At 40.0% G+C, this 20,348-nt stretch overlaps 1 protein-coding gene across 1 annotated transcript in view; it reads left to right on the forward strand.

The window, feature by feature from the left end:
- The window catches only part of DLEC1 (DLEC1 cilia and flagella associated protein), a 33,650-nt gene that overhangs the window by 4,388 nt on the left and 8,914 nt on the right, over positions 1–20,348 (forward strand). The window contains exons 7-30 of the mRNA XM_059869531.1: positions 116–315; positions 561–642; positions 1,037–1,124; positions 1,912–2,085; positions 2,861–2,997; positions 3,909–4,001; positions 4,254–4,344; positions 5,214–5,376; positions 7,078–7,270; positions 8,581–8,639; positions 9,136–9,310; positions 10,577–10,670; positions 10,915–11,045; positions 11,354–11,512; positions 12,286–12,425; positions 12,669–12,822; positions 13,913–14,023; positions 15,061–15,191; positions 15,552–15,737; positions 15,831–15,889; positions 17,037–17,188; positions 17,684–17,787; positions 18,474–18,544; positions 19,152–19,369. Of these exons, the coding sequence (XP_059725514.1) occupies positions 116–315; positions 561–642; positions 1,037–1,124; positions 1,912–2,085; positions 2,861–2,997; positions 3,909–4,001; positions 4,254–4,344; positions 5,214–5,376; positions 7,078–7,270; positions 8,581–8,639; positions 9,136–9,310; positions 10,577–10,670; positions 10,915–11,045; positions 11,354–11,512; positions 12,286–12,425; positions 12,669–12,822; positions 13,913–14,023; positions 15,061–15,191; positions 15,552–15,737; positions 15,831–15,889; positions 17,037–17,188; positions 17,684–17,787; positions 18,474–18,544; positions 19,152–19,369 (3,165 nt within the window). The remainder of the gene's footprint in view (positions 1–115; positions 316–560; positions 643–1,036; positions 1,125–1,911; positions 2,086–2,860; positions 2,998–3,908; positions 4,002–4,253; positions 4,345–5,213; positions 5,377–7,077; positions 7,271–8,580; positions 8,640–9,135; positions 9,311–10,576; positions 10,671–10,914; positions 11,046–11,353; positions 11,513–12,285; positions 12,426–12,668; positions 12,823–13,912; positions 14,024–15,060; positions 15,192–15,551; positions 15,738–15,830; positions 15,890–17,036; positions 17,189–17,683; positions 17,788–18,473; positions 18,545–19,151; positions 19,370–20,348) is intronic.

Here is a 20,348-nt window from a genome sequence, read left to right on the forward strand (position 1 = left end):
TTCTATATCAATTGTCTTTGCTGTGTAGCTTTAAATATACACATGCACCTCCCCTTTTCCTCATCCTCAAAATCACTGTGTTTCATGTTGCACTGTGCCCTCTTCTTTTTCAAAGAAAACTAAAGCCTCACAGAAACGTGCCTGGAGAGCAGAGGAATTAAGTGACTACCTTTCCAGACTTGAGAAAAGACAGAATTACTTGAAGAATCCATGCTTTTTCCCACCAAATACTCTGGATGGAGGCAGATCTCTTGTAATTTCTCAAGAAAAAGTGGAAGAAATCATAGCCAGAAGAAAAGCAGAAGATACCAAAGGGTATGCACTGTGTACAGTTTCTAGATTCTGGGCTGGAATGCACAGAGCTCCAGTGCAGAATTTCTGTGGATTTACCCAGAGATATTTTGAGCTAAATTTCTGAATGGTCTCTTAAGAATAAAGTATGTCTGTATGATATTTTAGTTTTGCCAAAGGAGACATTTTGCAATTTCTCACTTTATCAGTATTTAGAGAACCAGGAAGTAATATAATCTCTCTTTTTTTTTATTTTTTTAATCTTTCAGTGATACCTCATTTGTTCCTGTGTTTCTTGCCAGTCCACCTTCTGTCCTGTTTTTCTATCATAAACTTGGGAAGGTTCATAAGGTGAGTAGGTCCTTTGTAGAGAGTTAATTCTGCCTCCCTGAAGAATTATATCCTGTCATAACCAACATATTTCACCTAATTTTTAGCCTTTCTGAATGTTAATAAAAGTTTGAGTTTCTTCTGTATATTGAATTTATGACCCTCTAACTTCCTTGAAGATACTCCATCACACCTGCCTCTGACACACAAACCAGTGAAGACTAAATGGGCTCTTCTCAGTCTCTGCTTTGTTTTGGTACTGTCTGATTCAGCCTCTATTGAATAAACTGGGATTTTGGGGTTGGTTGTGATGATGTAGTTACTCCTAGCAGTAGTACCAGGGAATTGCAAAAATTTTAATGAGTGATGATAATTACAATGGATCATTTTTCTTTTTTTTTTTTTTTTAATGAAGAAGACTGTAGAGCTACGGAACATCACTTCAACACGTCAACATGTAAGACTTATCCCTCCCTCTTCTTCAGTATTTTCCATTCAGCCAGGTAAGGTTCTTTTCTACCTTTAAAATGTTAACAGACACAAAATCTAATTTTCTTGCTCTAACAAAGATTTTCCAGAGATGTTCTGTTTTCCCTGGTGCTCAGTTCTTTAGAAACTGAAAGCTGACTTAGGGCTCTTTCACATGCAACTCAGAAGCAGATTGAGATGGTCTAATGAGGAATTCAAGAGGACTAAATTAAAGTGTTTGGTGTTAGATTGAAATGTGTCCGTGGAATACCTAGATCGAATCTTATCCAAAATTCATCTAGGAACAGATGGAGCTTCCATGGAAAAAATTATGAGGGGAGGGCAAGAAGTAACACATTGCAAAAAAGAAGGATAGGTTAGAGGAAAGTTGAGAAAATTCTCTTTCCTGCAGGAGGATACCCAGGCACTGGGATAGATTGCCTAGGGAGATTGTGATACCCCAAGAATTGGAGGAATATTTAGAAGTTAGGTGCCTCCATGGAAGCCCTTTTGTCTTGTGGTACCCAAAACTGGGTATTGTCTCTAAGTTTCTCCTCACTATTTTCTGTTTATGAGGAGTATATTTCAGACAAAGCAATCTTTGAGCTCCCTGGAACGTGTGCACATTCCCAGATTGCACTGCCAGGCATCTTGTGCTTATCCCTTTTTATCAGCTTGATTTAGGCAATAAATGGGGGGAGTTTACAGGCATCTTTCCAGAGGACGATGTGATCATAAATACTACAGCCAATCTGGGGAGGTTTTAATTTCTGTTTTAATTTTCTGCCTTTTTTTTTTTTTGTTTTTATTTTTCCCCCCAAGGAAAATATCCAGGAAAGGGAGGAATGATTGCTCCTGGGATGGCATGCCAGTATACAGTCCGGTTTATTCCTAAATATCTGGGAGAGTATGAAGATCATATATTGGTGGAGAGTCAAGTATCAGAATCCTTTGTCATCCCAATCCAAGCTAAAGTATCACTTCCAGTATTAACATGTCAGTAGTGTCCAAATACTAAATTGCTCTAAAGTCAAACAGACTTGGGGTTTTTTTTTATGTGACTGTCTTCAATTTTGTGTCACAAAACAAATGTGGAAAAAATTGGCAGTGCAGTTTCTGCCTTTTGATATCTATCTCATTTTCACTTATCCAGATTTATTAGTTATTGAAATGTAATCCTCTTGGATTTTTCCTCAGTTATTTGTTCTTGCCATCTTAGACTCTTCTTGCTCACTGTGTTAGAGAAGTGAGATGGGGCCACATTTCTAGGTTTTGTTTTGTTGATTCCTGAACTTCCAGTTGTAATTAATAGTTCTAAATATTATGGAATTATTATTTAATTATAACTATTTGATGCTAATAATTGATGCTCATGGAATGTGAAATTAATTATATATGGATATGGTATACCTGCACCTCTCAGATATCTTAGCTCAACTATGATAAACAGGATTACTTTTGCAAAAATTTGCTTTGATTTTTTGTAAATTCACCTTACCTGTTATACTGAGATTTTCTAAAAAAAAAGAAATCATCTTACTTTTTATCATTCAATAATCTTTAAGGAGGAGAGATCATTTTACATCATTAAAATGTAAGATGAATGTAGAAATATACATCTCACACTTTCCAACTTTGAAATGGAAAGAATTTGAGGGGGTTTAGGATTGCAAAACCTGGCGTGGTCTCATGCAGTAATGTCTGTAAAGAGTTATTTAATCAGCAGCCTTTGCTCTCTCTGGAGTCTGATTTTCTGTGTTACTCCTTGCAGTGCCTGACTTCATAAACTGTGGTTCCTGCCTTGTTGGAGGAATAAAAACAAAAGCAGTTTTGTGCAGAAATGAGGGAGCTAGGACTGGGAAGTTCTGTATAATGCCAGGGAAAGCCTGGCCAGCTCCTGATTCTGGGGTGAGTGATTAGAAGGGCAATACTGGACCTAGCTTGGTGTAGGTGCCCTGGTGTGAAGGCCTTTTAAACCAGTCATGTTGTATTAGCACAGAAGTCATAAGGCCTTGCTGGAGACATCTGCATTGTGCCATTCCTTCAGGAATTCACTTTATCCTGAAAACAAATCTCCTTGCACAGCTGTACCTCCTTCTTGTGCTCTGGTTTTCTTGTGGAAGAGCTGGTCCTGCTCAGGAGAGAGGTAAACTGCGGCATAGATGAGGGAAAGGAAAACTGGCTCAAACTTTAGCCTTGCCCTTGAAGCAAATAGAAATGCTATTAGCTTTAGCATTGCTTGAGGTAATTTCCTCTCCCTCCTCAACAAAAACATCCCTTACTGACCTTGCTACACCTGTAGACACAGCAATCCAATCTAGTCCTGTTCTGTCTGTAGCTCCCCATCACAAAACAGGGCCTAAGTGGGATGGACAAAGGAGATAAAATGGGATAGGTAGACTGGCATTTTTGTGCTGGACAAAGAGCAGATGGGCCAAGTTGTACCTCCAGAGACTTCACAGTTCCAACTCAAAGTGAGTTTTAAGCCTGGAGAAACAAACAGAGCCCCTCTCTCAGGCAGAGCTGTTCTGCTGTGAACATGAATATTAGGCCTTCTCACACTGTCATTTGTTTTCAGAGACTGCACTTTCCCTTCTGCTTTCACCAAGGACATTGTAAAGCAGGGAGCCTTTTGTTTTTTTAATTAAGCCATACTTATGATCCACACTCTTTTGAGATGTGTGAAAAAAATGTATGGTAACAGATAAAACAGTGATGTTGTAGAATAATGCCTGTTTCAGGTAGATCTGGGTTTTAAACACAGCAATCTGATCCATTTAATTTATTAATATTTTTGTTTGTTTGTTTTAATACCTTAGGAGGCTGCCACTGCTGATTTTGTGGTTCAGGATCCATTTGGGATCCAGCCTGCTGTTTTGGAGCTAGCTCCAGGGCAGAATGCAACAGTACAGGTTAGTGCCAACTGCTGTAGGAAGGTTTTTTACTTCACCAAATAAATTAACATGCAAGATCATTTTAGAAGACCTGGCTGGGCCTTGCAAGTTTGGGTTTATGTGAGCAAAAAATGACTCTGTTTCTTGCAAGTGTTACTTTTAATCACTAATTACTGAAACTGTCCTTCAGGGAATATTTGCAAATTGAAGTGTATTACTTAGGGGAGAGAAAACAGCTACAAACCTTGCTATTTCCCTTCTCTCTTTCAGGTAGTGTTTTTCCCTTCTTTGCCAGGAGCCTCACAGCAAACATTCACCATTTTATGTGACAATTATCCAGTCAAATATGTTACAGTCACAGGTTTGTTTCTAGCACTTTTCTAATTCTGTAGATATTCAGATAATGTGAGTGGTGATTGTTGGCATGAAGTGATGGTAACATTTTACGTCACTGGATTAAGCAAATACTTAATGTGTCCCCTGCTGGCTTTTTTTTTACTCCTCCTTCCCAGTGCATGGAATACACTGAATTCAGAAAACATTGAGCTCTTAACCTTTGCTAGGCAAATATCCAAATGTAAAATGTCAGCAAGTCGCAGAAAAGAAAACCAGTTGCCAGGTGCAACTCATCTCTTTAACTTTTCTGTTAATAAGATAACTTGACAAGCTATGAAACATGAGGTGTAATAGGGCAGAAATGAACCACATTTGGACCTTTTGAGGTAGGCAGTCTTTGGATTAACTAATGAAACCAGTTCAAATTCTTGTAAATGTTGGTGCTTGTACTGTAATATAACTGTGAGTGCTATAACATGCGGCTTGGTTTGTCATCTCTTGAATCACTTTATCACATGTATTTACTTTGGATTTTTTTTTATACTTCTTTTGCTTCTTATTTTAATTTTAATGTACTGCTCAAAACATCTGGGAGCCGCATTGTCAACCCCTGTAAACACCCTGCTTAGTTCAGTGAAACCATGCTGATGTAAGTGAGCTGAGACTGTGGCCCTGAAATCCCTTTCTATGAAATTCACAAACAGAAGGTCTCTGTTAATACATGTTGATAAACACAACATCAGGAAATTTTTGTACAGTTAACACATTGGAATTCTGAAACTTGAGGAAACACCAGATACAATCAATAAAGGCCATTAATGACAGTTGCTATTGATGATGTGAACTATGTTAATAGTCAGATGGTAAACAGTAATACCTAATTATTTCTTCCAGGGCTTGGAGAGGTGGTTGCTCTGGAGCTTTTGTTTGTCACAGGTGGAGAAAGCAAAGCTCAGCTGGGTGAAGTCACTGATGCAACAGCACAGCACCTCATACGCTTCGAGCCCCAAAACCCCCAGAGCACTAAGGAGAAGATCCTGGTTTTAAGGAACTCCACGTAGGTAGCTGCTATCTGAGTAAAACTCTGCAATGTGGGCATGCTGCTGGGGATCTCATTTGTCATAGTCTGCTCTCTCAAGCTGGAGAAACCTTTGTGCCCTTGATAAACTTTTTGCAGAATCTTTGCTTCTTTTTGCTCTTTATTTGGTAATTAAAGTTCAAGGAGTGTTGTACATTGTTGAAGCACTATGGCAATCATTAGCCAAGGTCAATATATTTGCTTTAATAGAGGTAAATCTACAAAAAATTCATAAATATACATGGTTGCAGGAAATACTTACAGGGTGATCCAGGTAAGATTTATCTAATTTTAAATGGCTGCTATATATACTTGTGCAACTGAGATAAGCACTGTTTTCCTTTCATAGTGCAGGGAATAGATGCTTCCAAGCATACAGTTCTGACTGGAACATCTCCCATAAAAAAGTCATAATACATCCTGGACTCCACTGGATCAAAATGGTAGCCCAGTGTAATTAACTCACATTAAAACTCTCACATGCTTCCTACTATTGAGTCCTTACAAATTTAAATATAAATTCAATTTGAAGTCAACTAATGTGTCCTTATGGACAATTACACTATACTGAACATAGTGGCATCCTGATTTTGCTCAGAATCAATCAGACTTTAATAGAAATACACTTGTGCATGATTCCAGCATATAGAGGCTGTAGACCATCAAAGCAGTGAGCAGGTCAGTGCTGGGTTTAGGACCATTAATCTAAATTGCTGTTTGCAAGCAGTAAATATCTGGCAGTTTATTTTGTGGCCTGGAAATTACACATCCATAATGCCAGAACAGGCTGATATTTGAGTGAAGAAAGTGTGATTGGTGAACTGGATATTGTAAACTGACAAGGATGTGACTGTGCCAATTTCCACATTTTCTCTGTGCTATAATCACCACAGCACTCCCTGCACATCTGGTGTCAGCATTTGTATAAAACAAAGCTGGCCAGGCTGAGAATAAACTCCACAGAATCAGGAAGAAGAAATGTTCTTTCTGCTACAGAAGGTAATACTAGAAATTGTAAATAACCAGTTTTATCAGTGATACTTTCAAATTCCAGTGTCCTTCCTCGCCCTTACTAAGGCAGAATTTTTGAGGTCAGCATGAGCAAGATTCTCAAACCCGTGAAGACATTCCATGGAATACTCTTCTGCTGAAACAACCCAGTTAAGCAACCTTTTCTGGATTGCAGAGAGTGGGGCAGAGCCATGGCTATAATTTTAGATGGAGCCATTGTGTTTGCTGACATGTTAAGACCACATCTTGCATTTGGATTACATTAAGAATGTGATGTAGGTCATCAGCAGTGATCCAAGGCAAATGTACTGGTGTCAGCAGGAATGGTCCTGTTCATCCCAGATCTTTGAAAAAAAGAATTACAGAGTTTCTAAAACCTGGATTACATGACAAGTTCAAATAAGGCAAGAAAGTGTTAAGATATTTTATACATGTATAGAATTTACTTTCACATATTAGCATGGTCTTTATATGATTTATATACTCTGACTCTGTGATGCCTCAGCAGCTTTGTGACTCACTAAAACTGGGAAGTCAAACGCCTGTAATCTGTAAAGAGAGGAATTTCCTACCTGGAAAAAGAATCTGAACATTTTCTTAATATATTTTACTCAAAAATACCTGATTTTTTAATCAGAACTTTTCTATTGTTTATTGACTTCTTTGCAGCAATCTAGAACTTCCCTTCTTCTGGCAGATAACAAAGCCTATTCTGAAACCATTAATACCAGAAGAAACTGCAGACTTTACGGAGGTCAAAAACAATCAAGACCCAGAGTCAGCCTTCTCCCTAAATCCTAAGGAGGGAGTTTTGCTTCCCTATGCAGATCATGAGTTTATTCTCACTTACGCTCCACAGGAGGTATGGCTTGTGATTCCTTCCTATCTGCAAACTCCAGCTGTGTATTTTTATTCAAGTCATAAAATCCTTGCTGTGCAACTTTTCTAAATTAAATATAATTAGCTGGGACTATGCTCTGATAAACAGTGTTCAAAAAGTAGAAAGTTACTGAAAGAAAACATGTTTTGACTGCAAAATGTAAGACAGTTTCTGATCTCATGTAATTTTGGGGACTGACTGGACACAGTTAATGTTACACTGAAATTGTGGACACATCCTCATACTGCAGCTGTGCTGGCTGGTGAAGTTACCACTCTCACCCCTCTAACAGCTTCTCCACCAGCTCCTGACCCTTCCCCCTCTTCTTGGAGGATGTGCCTTGTACCTTCTCCAGTCTAAACAAGTTGGTTAACAAACACTGATTATTTAAACTGTTTCCAGCTGTAGTTTTTTTGGCCTGAAATGCCTCCTGTGAACAGCTGAGTGGTGAATTAAGGGGATAGTGGGAGCCTTTGGCAGAGAAATGCTATGTGCAGCTGTAGGTAAGAGGGCTGCAAGGATGTTGGAATGCAGTTATCCCAGAGAATGCTGTTCTCTCAAGTTTCTGCTCCCCTGTAAATAAGGAGCATGAGCTCACTGTATTTAGAGAAACCTGATCCAAAGAAAGCCCAAGAGTGGGAATGTCCTGTGCAGTGTTGATTGACAGACATAAGAAATACCTCAAATCTGTCTGGAAGAGAAACTACCTGGCTTTTTAAAAATAATTAGTTCATGGAATATATATTGAATTAAAATATACATAAAAATTAGTATCTGTCTACAAACAAATGAAGCTTTTGCATAGCCCTTCAGATTTAAGGCCTGCTTCTTTGTTTCTTTCCCCCCCTCCTTTAGAATACAGAAGGCATTCTCTTCCCATGATGGAAAAGTCATGTTTCTCACTCAAGATCAGACTGATGGTCAATTAGCTGAATACTCTGGAGCAGTTAGAAGAAACTTCTCAATTAGTACAGCAGTACTGAGTTTAATTTGGGGAGCCTTTGCAGATGCTTGTGTGTAGTATGCAATATACAGGAGAAATAATAACAGGCATGTCAAAAATGAGTATTTTTCTTGGAATCATACACCATGAGATCAGAATCTGGCTTAATGTTTTGCAGTCAAACATGTTGTCTTTTAGTAACTCCAGAGTTTGGATGTTGTTCATCAGAGTTTAGTACTCTGGTGATGATCATTTATCCTTTACATGTAAACCACTTTTCCATCTTTTTTTGATCTTCAACATAAATGATTAGTTGACACTAAAATCCTTTTCTCCTTCATCTGTGCAGCTGAAGAGTTATCACAATGTGCTTCAGATGGTAGTGAGGGACACCCCAGAATCACCTTGGTAAGCTGAGAAACATTTCCCACTAAGATATATGGCCACAATTTATCTGTGCTATTACATTAAGTTACTGGGATTTTTCTTCTTTCTGGTGATGATGGATTGACAAGTATAAAGAATATTATCTGCACAAGTAGTTGTGGTACAAAGAGCATCTCTGATACCATCCCCCATGCCTGGACACATGCCTGGCCATAGCTTTTCCTCTCTTGGAAAAAGATAATACTGTCATTTTGTCTGCTTATTTTCCAGGGTTTCCTGCTATTACTCTTTGTCACAGCGGTATGTCACTTATATACTTGTTCATGGACAGACTGGGACAACTAGAATATCTTAAAAGTATAATGAAGTTTTTAATTGGCTAAGCTAATTGCCCACAGGCAGTCTGTACTTGAGAAACTGGTGATGGTTTTCAGTTTTGATCTGGCAGTTAAAAGACAGGATCCAATTTAATACAGGTTTAACATATTTAATGATTCTACCATATTTCCTCCCAAAGTTTAATAGAAGAGAGCATGCTTCAAAACATCCCAGAATGCAGAGTAGAGGATGTAATAGCACTGAAAATAGAAGTTAAAGGCTCAACAGAACCATATAATCTTCTTCTGGAACCATATGCCATTATTATCCCTGGAGAAAATTTCATTGGTGTAAATGTCAAGAAAAAATTTAAGGTTTGTGTACTTTTCACTTCACTGTTGTCATGTGGTTTGTGTCACTGGATGTCATAGGTGTTATTAGAAGATATCAGACAGTCATTGTTATTTTAGTTTTCCTGAAATATTTTTAAAGGAGGCCATGAATCCAGAAGGGTCTGCACTGAAATGCCCTACCCAGCCTGCTCAGCCTTTCACTCCAGGCAGCAGCCTTTGTTCCTTTTTCATCTCTCCAGTTTGATACCACAGAGTTTGACCCTTCTCAATGTTTTTCTGGGTCACTAACCTGTTGCTTATCACTTTGTCACTCATGTAGTGTAAAAGTTTTCCAGCTGGGAGGAATAGTCAATGGATGATGAAATTAGTCCATAACTGAGGCACTATTCATGCAAAGAACTACAGGATGCACAGAAGAGCTACTAAAATCACACATGCTGCAGCTTACTAGATGTTATTCTTTCCTGCAGGTTCTGGTAATTTCTCTTTGGCCATTCTGGAACAGAATGCTGCTGCAATTGTCCCCTCACACAGCATCCCCTTCACTACAGATCAGGATCCTTTTGATCTTAGACTCAACTTGGGAAAAACAGGCCTGTTGGCAAAAGCCAGGCAGGAAGACATTTCCCAGTTAATGGGTTTCCCATTTTTTCTTAGAGATCCTGCTAATCAGCCTTTGGTTTTAAGATTTCTCTCCCTAGAATTTATTTTTTTTTAATTTAAGGCAGCCATTTCATACTTCCCAGTAACCCAGTATAACTACACATGTGATAGATGTAAATAAGCCCCTTACTGATGATATAACAACATCCTTTGCAGTTTCCAATAGGGTTTTTTTACTCTTAAAAAGCTAAGAATTTGAACTGTGCTTAGAGATAATTGTGCTTCAGAGAACAAAGTTATTTGCTGTAGTTAAGAAATAATGTTTTGACTAGATCTGAAGAGCAGGCCAAACTTTTCAAGAGCTTGCATCTCCCTCACAAACAGAGCCTTTGGCAAAAAAAAGCTGCATTCAAAAGATTTTCAGTTTATGTTTGGAAATTTTGTTACATTTTTGAAAAAGTTGGGGGGGGAAGTTTAAGAGTCTCAAATATTATCATGTTCTTGGAATGAATTGTTAATGGATTCTCTTCAGGTTTGAGGGAACACCTTCACCTATGTGAAGAAGACTTAAATAGATGATGATTCAAGACCCAGTTTGCGGTGTATCAGTGCTCTCAGCAATTTGACTTGCTGCTCTGAAAGCTTTAAGTGCATTAATTGTCTAATTGATTTTAATTGTTTCAGCTGTGGAACAACAGCGAAACATTGATCAAGTACACCTGGGAGAAAATCACAGACTGTGAGATCATTGAAGTTGAACCTCGTACTGGTGTCATAGGTAAAGTTTCTGTGGCTTGCAAGCAGTAATTAATGAAAGAGACAGTAATTGATTATATCAATTTAGTAATTGATTATATCAATTTATGATAGTCACAGAGCACTATAGTGCCAACTTAAAAATTACCTGATCTCCAGCCCACTGGAGCCAGCAGGAGACTTAATTTGATTTCAGTTGCTTCATGCTTGGAACAGGTGATTTCTTACAAAGAAATGAGACAGGAGCCTGGTATTTTCTCTTCTAGATGTGAATAAATGCTGTGAATTTGTACTGGCAATGTGTGGGAGCAAACCTGGGGTCATCAGCCGTAACCTGCAGTGTCACGTTGAGCCGTGTCCAGAGCCAGTTATGCTGCATGTTGAGGCTGCTTTTAAGGTAAGGAGCAGTTCAGTCTTGTAGGAGGATGAGCTGTGTGGCCTGGCCATTGTCCAAATTAAGCTTTTTTGCCTCTCAATGGCTGGAGAAATCTTAAGTGGTTACAAGCAGGAGTTATTTTTGCTGTAGTGACTATTGAGTTAATGTTGATATTCCCATGACACACAGAATTTTTCTGCATTACACTGTGCATTTGCTTTCTGATATTCTCTGTGAAATCAAATATTAATCCTAGATAATTACATGTTTCTTAATGAGGCAGTTTTGGCAGAGGTGTCCATTCTGATGTCTGTTTCCTGCTGTCCTAGGGTCCATTTCTTTGTATTGATGTTCCATCACTCCGGTTTGGTTTGACTAAGCAGGGTGAGACTGTGTCAAGAACCTTTGAGATTAATAATCTCTCTCAGGTGCCAGCACACTGGAGAATGCAAGAAAGCCAGGTTTTTCTAGCTCAAAGGAATGAAGAGGTAAGTCAGTGCTACAGCTTAGCCCTCCTTAGCTATTTTATTTCTTCTGCTTAGGAGTTGTATTATTCATTCCAGCTATCAGAAGTTCTAATTGTTGTGACTTCTTACAAAACTAGTCCTGCACAGTTTCATAAGTGCATGAGTTCTTTTGAGATTGAATGCTTCTTTACAATTTTTCTCTATTTCTATTTATTACAAATCCCCTGCCAGCCTGATCCAAAGAGACACAGAGTATTTCCTGAATGACAGTGATTTCAGCTGCTGCTGCTATAAGTAAGAGTTCAAGGCTTTAGTAGAGCTGAGAGTGCTGAACACTCCTCCCACACACCCACATCAGCATCTTGGACAAGAATCTGAGCCTCTACTCCTCACTGATGCTCTTCCCATGTCCACTCTCCCAGCCCTCCTTCCTCACCCTTCTGTCCAAGAACCTTTTTCCCCTCGTGGCACCTTGCTGCTGCCTGGGAGCAGGTGCTGCTGCTGAGGCTGATTGCTTCTCCTTCATGTTCCCTGTCAGTCCATGCACAGCTGACCCTGCTGTGCCCTTGGCTGTGACCGAGGCAAAGCCCTGCCTCCTTGTGTAGCCAGGCTTTCACAAAGCTGGAACTGTGCTTCCTGACATCAGCCCAGCTGGGACTCAAGGTGCAGAGAGAAAGGACACATCTGAGGAAGAATTAGACACTTGGAAGCCCTAATTAGATTGTGTGGCTTCAACATTTTACCCTTGCTTTGCACATGTCAAAAAAAATTCAGTTCCCTCTCTCCTCTCCCAGGTATCCACCTTCACCATCCAGCCATCAGCTGGAGAAATTCCTCCTTTGGGTCGATGCAGAGTTTCAGTTCACTTCACACCACTGCAGTGCCAGCGTCTCCAGACAGTGCTGGAACTGGAGGTAGAAAATGGAGAAGGAAGGTAAGGAGGAAAAGCAGCATTTGTTTTGTTTTTTCTGAGGTTCACATCTGGTTTTCACTTCAGGTAGTTTTCTCTCCTACAACAAAAATATGAACTCACAGTGGGGTTGGGTAACCTATCAATGAACTATCAAATTTCTAATATAGCTAAATAAACATAAACATCATTCTTCCCAGCATGCTGTTTTATGTCTAGCACGTTTCATTAACAATAACAATAGACCATCTGTGTGTTTATTTCCAGTCATCTTCCTGTTTTTGTTGAAGTTCAGACCCCCCGAGTGTGCCTGATATCTAGTCATCTAGTATTTACTGAAATTTATACTGGAGTTCCTGTCAAAGCTACCAATAAGCTTTTTAACCAGACACTGCTGCCAGCAAAATACTTATGGGGAAAGGTAAATGCTCTTCTAATGGGAGAAGAATACAGCAGGGATGGAAGCTGCAATCTGTAGGAATGCAAATAATTACTATTATTGAAAGCTTTTCTGATGTATCTTTTGAGTGTTCATTGCTGTTTTTCTGGCTTGGGAGCAGAACTTCAGCTTTAGACCAACTTCTATTAAAAGATTAATTATTAGTTTATGTCATTATGTTTTTACTGTCTGTGGATCCCTGGAAAATGGATGAGCAGATATGAGGGGTCATAGGGTGTAAAGGCACCAGAATGTTAAACAAAGTACCATGGCAGTTTAGGGTTTGCACTTAATTTAGTAAAACAAAGAAATTATGGTGGATTTGTGACTTTTGGATTGTGTCTGAATTCAGCTTAAGTTTCACATTCTGGCTGTGGGATTCAGCTTATAGAGTAGGAACCCCAAATTTAATGTCAGTATTTAAGCTGTGTCTGAACTCTCTTTTAGTCAATGGAAATTTGTCAGTGCCTTGGTCATTCAGATTTGGCATCCATCACATCTGACATCTAGGGTTCAGCTCAATTGCCAACATAAAAGCACTCAGTGCCACTCCAGATGTCCTCAGGTGCCCAAGGGATCCTAAAAGAGCATGTGCATGGTATAGGACCTACAGGAAAACACTTTGGAGCCTAGGAGGAATATGTAGAGCATTTTTCCTGATGTGTGATGCTCATGTGTGAACAAATGAGTGGAACCCTGGGTGCATTCCATGCTGGTCACTTAGGGAAGGTGCCAACACCAAGATTGTGTCTCCCCCACCTCTGTGGTGGAGAGAGTTGAGGCACATCTGGAATCCTGCTCTGATATCAGAGAGATTGGCTTCACCCTGGAAAGGCTTGAGACTGTGAGAAGGATGACAGTGGCTCTACTCCCAGCCCAGCAGCCTCAGCTGGGCACCTGAAGTTACTTGGAGTGAATGTAGGCATGAGGATCTTATCACCCCTGGGGAATTATAAAGCCAGTCTTGACAAACTGTAGATGTTGCTGCCTGAAAGTGTCCTAAGCCTGAGAATAGCTTGGTGTTTTCATGTGAGTGAATCAGCATGAGCTGAATGTCCTTTCTGTTTGGCAGCCCGTTGGAAGCCAGGCAGCCTCCTGCTCCATCGTGGTGTCCCCTGCCAGTGGCACTTTAGGCCCAAATGAAGAGAAGGAATTCTGCATAGAGCTGTCAGCTAACACTGTGGTAAGGTTACAAACTGATGCACTTTTATAAAAACAGCAGCACTGGCTTTTTCATCTCACCTCCATCTGGCACAGGGAGGGAATTCTGTGTACAAAACCACGTGCTCTTTTTCCCATCCAATATCTCTGAAGTGGCTTTGCTTTAGAGATACCACAGTTGAAGGCAAGAATTAAACAAGTGTACATGGAGTGCAGTTTCTACCCTGCCTCTTTATATCTCAGCTGTTCCTGTTTTCTTCCTTTCTTGAAGTCCTGTACAATTGCTCTTAATTCTTATCACTCTTCTTAGAGCATACAAATCTTCACTTTGGATTATCTGGAATGATATGAGCAGAGTGGCATATACAGTATATATTTGGTTTTCTGAATGCAGCTAGGCTCATAACATTTTGATATTTGAAAACTTAAAAGGGGCTGATGGGACTGAGAGTCTGCAAAATACAGGAGCAGAAATTCAGAAAAAGACTTTACAAGAGCATTCAAACAGCTGAGCTAAAGCAGCTAAATACAGAATCCTCCTATAGATATGGTGTCTTAGTTCACATTGCAATCACTGGAGACCTGGCTTTCATTTATTTGCTTAAAAGTAGGTGTTCAGTACTATCAGAGTTAGTATTTAAAATTATTTATCTGTGGCACTTGGGAACATGGTTTAGTGGTGGCCTTGGCAGCACTGGATTAATGTTTGGACTCAATCATCTGAGAAATCTTTTCCAACGTAAAAGATTCTATAATTCAATACTTGGAGTGCAGGAATTATGTCACAAATCAGTAATGGGGCAGTTTAAGACTCACAGACAGCTCCAGGTACAAAGCTGAGAAACAGCCACAATTTTTTATCTCAGTGCTGCCTTCTGAGCAGCTCTGATGCTGCAGAAAATGCACTGAAAACAATTCAGTAAGACTTCTCACAATTCTGTTGTTCTGGGTTTAATCCAGGGAAGTTTACACTTTTTAAAAATAAATACCCTGAAGGATCTGCCTTTCCTCTGTGATACATGCTTCATTCACAAGGAAACTTGATTCTTTGCTTTCCAGGGTGAGCTGAAAGACCTCACACTTTCCTGTAGCATAGAAGACATGGCTGAACCCCTCTTCCTGAGCATTTCTGGAGAAGTGAAGGGACTACATGTCACATACTCAGTACCTTCTGGCAGTGGAATTGACAGGTAATACCTGACTGATTTTTATTTTGTTTTTCAAATACATAGAATGATGACTGTATTTTGGAACATGCTCATCTTTATATCTTTTCATATCTTTTCATGTAAGTAAAAATGTCTTTAATTTGGTAGACTGGCATGTTATGCAGGATAAAAATTTGACCCCAAATAAATCTTTATATGTGTAGAAATGAAAAAATGAAAAGCAGAAAATGTTGATGGCAAAAATCATAGACTGCATGGTCCTTTTACACTGTGCATCACAACCACATTGCATGTTGCACATTTTTAAATCCCCTGAAATCATCTGTGAGAAACAAGAAAATAAGACCCATGTCTAAATACTACTGATCTTTTTTCTGGCAGTGATGAAGGACAAATGCCACAAAGCCCATGTGAACTTCTTTTGGACTTTGGGTCTGAAGTTGCAGTCAAAGATGTTGTAAAGCATCAGCTGATTCTTACAAATCTCACTGCAATCAGTGCTCCATTCACACTGGAAGCTGAGTATTTTAGTGCCTGTTTGGTGCCTCCAGAAAAAGGAACCTGCCCGTGAGTCTTGCTGTTCTGCATAATGTTCAAATATAATTTAGGTCTTGTTTGAACCTGAAATCAGATTTTTTTTTTTTTTCCATGCTCTCCAAGCTACCTGGTGAAAAAAAGGGGGCCTGTCACAGAGCATGCAGCCAGAAAAGTAAAGTCAGGTATGAAAATATCTCTTCAGTGGAGAGAAGGTGAAAGCCAGCTGAATGCCATATTCAGCACTAAATGTGCCAGTTAGGCACAACACTCGTTGTTGGAGTATCTGGTGAAGTCTAAACTGTTAAACTACTTAATTCCTCTGTTCATTCCTGAGTTTGAAAGCCCACCTTGTATAAGCATTAGGTTAATCTCTCTCTTCCCCTTCTGTTTTTTTCTCCTTTCTCCTCCTTTTTTTTCCTCTCTCTTCTTCATCTTTTTCTTGCAAACAACAGTATGAGACAAGGTTGGTGATTCTGGTGACAGTCCACTCCCAGAACACTCCCAGCACATGGGATGGATGGCATGCAGAATGTTTGGCTCTTTCTCTCCCACACAGTTTTCCAGTACCAGTGCAGCAAGCTTTTCTCCCTCAAGCCCTTTACCATACCTTCCCCACTCTGGGAAGCTACAGCACAGCCCATCTGTCATTTCTGATGTGTTGTACTGAAAAATGATAATATTTACAGCCACGTGAGACTGGGGGAGGGAGGAAATGGGAGCAAGAAGCTGTGAAGTGTGGATGTGTTTTCTGTATCCAAAATAAAACTTGCACATATTGGTACCTTGCCATAGAGTTTGGTATCTGTTCCACAGACAGAGCTTTTCAGCTGTTGAATTGGTGCTTAAGATTAGAAAAATGCTGTTCTGACAGATTCCATGCAGGCCTAGGTGACTCAGAGTGTGGAAAGGCTTTGCTCTTTGTAATTAATTCTTTGCATGGAAGAGCACACAGAGGTAAACAGGCAGCTGCTAGTGGAACAAGAACCAATCAACACAAATCCCAGCCTATTTTCTCAAATTTTTTCAGGTAACCAGTTAGTGCCTTGCATATTCCAAGGAGTTCTGGATCAGGTTGTTGGAAGGATTGTCCTGCTGTAAAATATTCTAGGCAGGCACTAAGTCTAAAAAACATAGTAAGACCCACTGCAGAAGGGAACTTGGGTAAAGTGGTATAAATGTGAGCTGAGTAAATGATCCCAGGGTTTCTAAGTCAGTGAGGTTAAGCTGATTAAAGGCAACTAAAATTGTGGTCCTCTGTATTCTTTGAAAGACCAACTTTGTTCCATTTCCTCAAAATTCATGAAATGCTTCTTTGCTCTGCTCCTTCAGAGTTTGCAGCAGTGTTGCTGTCTCAGGGGAAGGGAGCAGCTTTCTATATCCAACCTTCCACAGGAACTCTGGAAGCTTTCCAGCAGCTCACCATAGAAATAGCAGCTTACAACAACATGTGGGGAGAGTACCAGGATAACCTTGTCTGTAAGGTAGGAGGGGTTTTGGTTTTACCATGGCAGATTTTACACCAATTGTATTGTTTTGTTTTGATACTTCTTCAGTTTTTTAGGACTTCTGTAAAAATTCAGGATGGATCTTGCTGTACCACCACTTCCAATGACATGTAAGGAACAATTGTTTGGTTTTAGGGGGACATGTTTATTCTTTGGGAGGTTTTCATGTGCCTTGAAAATGACTGGAGTAGTTTTGATTTATAACATCTGTTTGGGAGCTAGCCAGTGCACTGCTCTGCTCTACTAATACTGTAGATTGTGTTGTGTAGAAAAGCAGCAGGAAAGCTGATAAATGCATGAGGTATTGCATTCTCCTGCTGAGAAAAGTTGTTGTTAGCATATAAATTAGAGGTTGTCAAAGGAAACTAGTCAAAAATACTTGAAAATCCAAACAGTGTGCAAAACATAATCTCATAACACAGAGAACTAAGGTTTTATCTTGATTCTAACAGCAAAAATTCATTTTAATAGGTTGGACACTTACAACCGAAATTAATTCCTATGCAAATGACTGTGAAAGGCTGTCCAATCTTCCTGCAGGTGACAGGACCAAAACCAGAGCCACCCATTATCAGGTATAGTTCAAAATACTGTCAGACAAATCAGAGAATGAAATACCAATGGGCTGCAGCCAACATACACACCTGTTCCATCTTGTGATATAATGATAAGGTCAGCAAAGTGTCAGTCAAAGATCTGATCTAGCATCTGATTCTAGAACATCAATACATTTTTCTCTGCCAAGACAATTAGAAAATAATCTGCACTACAAGACTGCTGAAGTCTGCCAGCAGTCTCTGTTCTGGGCTTGCAGTTGTAGAATTTCACCCAGTGCAGCCTCATCTGGCTCTGTGGAGATGGCAACTGGCACATGGTGGCAATTCTCATCACCCACAGCTCATTTCTCCCTGGGCTTTTACATGGACCAGGAGAAATGCAGCCCTGAGGTCAACAGGGCTGATTTGAACCCTCTCATACAGCAAATGGCATCTGTACCTTGGGATGAGGGGTAAGGCTTGGTTTTTGGGGAACCCCAGCACTGCACGTGGTTATTCTGAAATGTCTGAGACAGCTGAAAAAACTGGGGAAAAAAGAAAAGAGACAGATAAAATAAACCAATATTGTACTTCACAGTGTAGGCCATGCCTTACCTGAGAGCCACTCCAGTGCAGCCAGCTTGGTTTTCACTTTTAAACAACTCTTCAGTGATTTCAGACACTTCTGTTCTCTGCATGCACTGACAGCAAGGTTCCCTGTCCAGGTTTGGCACTCAGGTCTCAGGAGGGTCTCCTGTGCTACGGAGGGTCCAGCTCAACAATCCCACTCCCTTTGGTAAGGATGGCTTTTGTACAGCAAACATTGATGCTTTCATTGTGTTCCTTACAGAAATAAAAGTAGAAGGACCCATTAACATGTTAATTGACAGGCATGCTTGTTTCCTAATGAAGATGGTTTTAGTAAAAAAATAGAGAGTGACTCAGTGTGTTGCCACTATGCAATTGCACATCCCATCTTGATGTAGCTGGGTTTCCCCTCATTGAAATGGTGGGAACTCAGGATTTTCCATCCTGTTTTTATAAATTTCTTACAACACTAAGTCTGGTCAATCAGATGTGCTACCTGCTTTTTACTGGCATCACCTAGTTTTTCTGTTCAGTCTTTTTAGCTTTTCAGAGCAAAGTCAATCACTTTAAAAAAAAAAAATCTACTAAATCCATTTGCTTAAACAAAATACTCATCATTTATTTTGATTATAGTTTAGGACATAGAAAGTGGCCAAACTATAGCAAGCTCTTAAATAATTTTCATTTACAGCAACCATGGGAAATCTAAGAGATACACTTTAACACAAATGCAGTTGCCAGACACAACTGGTACCAACTAAGCCATGAGCCCTCACTGACTAGAAGTAATTGTCCTTTTTTCCTTTCCCATTCAGACATCCGCCTGGACTTGGAAGTTTACAACCAAGAGCCAGATGATGAAAAGCTAGTGGACCTGTTGGTGCTCTTTGGAGACCCTTTTCCTCCTGTGGACGTGGCTGGAAATGAGGCTGCGTCAAGTGGTAGCACCTCAGAGTCAGAGGTGGTGTTAAAGCTGGATCCAGCTGCCATTCCCTGTGGGAGCATTTATCCAGCTCTGGAAACCACAGATGAGGTCAGCTCTTAGGATGTTCCTTATGCTGCTGCTGAGATACATGATGGGTTTTTTGGCATGGAGGGTTGAAAACAATAACAGGAGATAGCACTTGTAACCAAGAGCTGGATTCTTAAAAGAAATGTTAGCTCCTCTCCCAGTCAAACACACAATATGTGGGTAGGTGGCTTTGGGGATCAGCAATCTCTTTCCAGAGTGAGCTATAAGTAATTAGCTCTCTTTAAAAGTGTTAAAAAAGCTAAAGAAATACAATTTAAATACTGTCACTGACAAACTATTGTCATTATTACATGGAAGAATTAAGATAACTAAAACTCCTTAATTTGGCTCTGCTTTTCTCGTGGGTGCTTTCTGGTGTCAATATGTGCTGTAGTTAGAGAGCAGAATCTACCCTGCAAATTTCAAATTGCAGCTAATGATATGGAGGTATTTATCCCAGTGCTAAAATTAGATTGCTTCTGTTAGAATATGGTAACATCTATTACACCTGAGGTTTGATTATAATGTGGCAGTTCAGTGTCTTGAGGGGCTGGGAGTGACAGGGAGAAGTATCCCCCAGGATATTGTATATTTCTCTGGCAAAAGCTTCACAGAAAATATATTAAAATCACATTTTCTCTGCTTCAGCTCAGCATGCACAGTTGTTCTGAGCACAGCTCTAACCTTTCTCGTGCACAAAGGGAACAGTGCTGCCCCAGAGTGCTGGTTTGTATAATGGGCCAAAGGTGTCATGGTTGGGTGCTTCTCTAGGTAGAATAGGACCCAAGCATGCCCATTTTCCAAGGAATTCAGGAGCAGTTTCAGGAGAGCTACTCTGTGGATGAGAAAATTAATGTACAGGACACATCCACGTGTCCAGCCCTTGTGCCAGAAAGAAACTGGAGCTGGCCATGCTTCCTGAGCAGTTCCCTGTGCACATCACTCACATTCCTCCCTTGCAGTGTAACAGTTTTAACCATTCCCCACCCCTGTGTCTCTG

The sequence above is a fragment of the Haemorhous mexicanus genome, chromosome 1 (genome assembly GCF_027477595.1).
Source record: "Haemorhous mexicanus isolate bHaeMex1 chromosome 1, bHaeMex1.pri, whole genome shotgun sequence".
Taxonomy (NCBI): Eukaryota; Metazoa; Chordata; class Aves; order Passeriformes; family Fringillidae; genus Haemorhous; species Haemorhous mexicanus.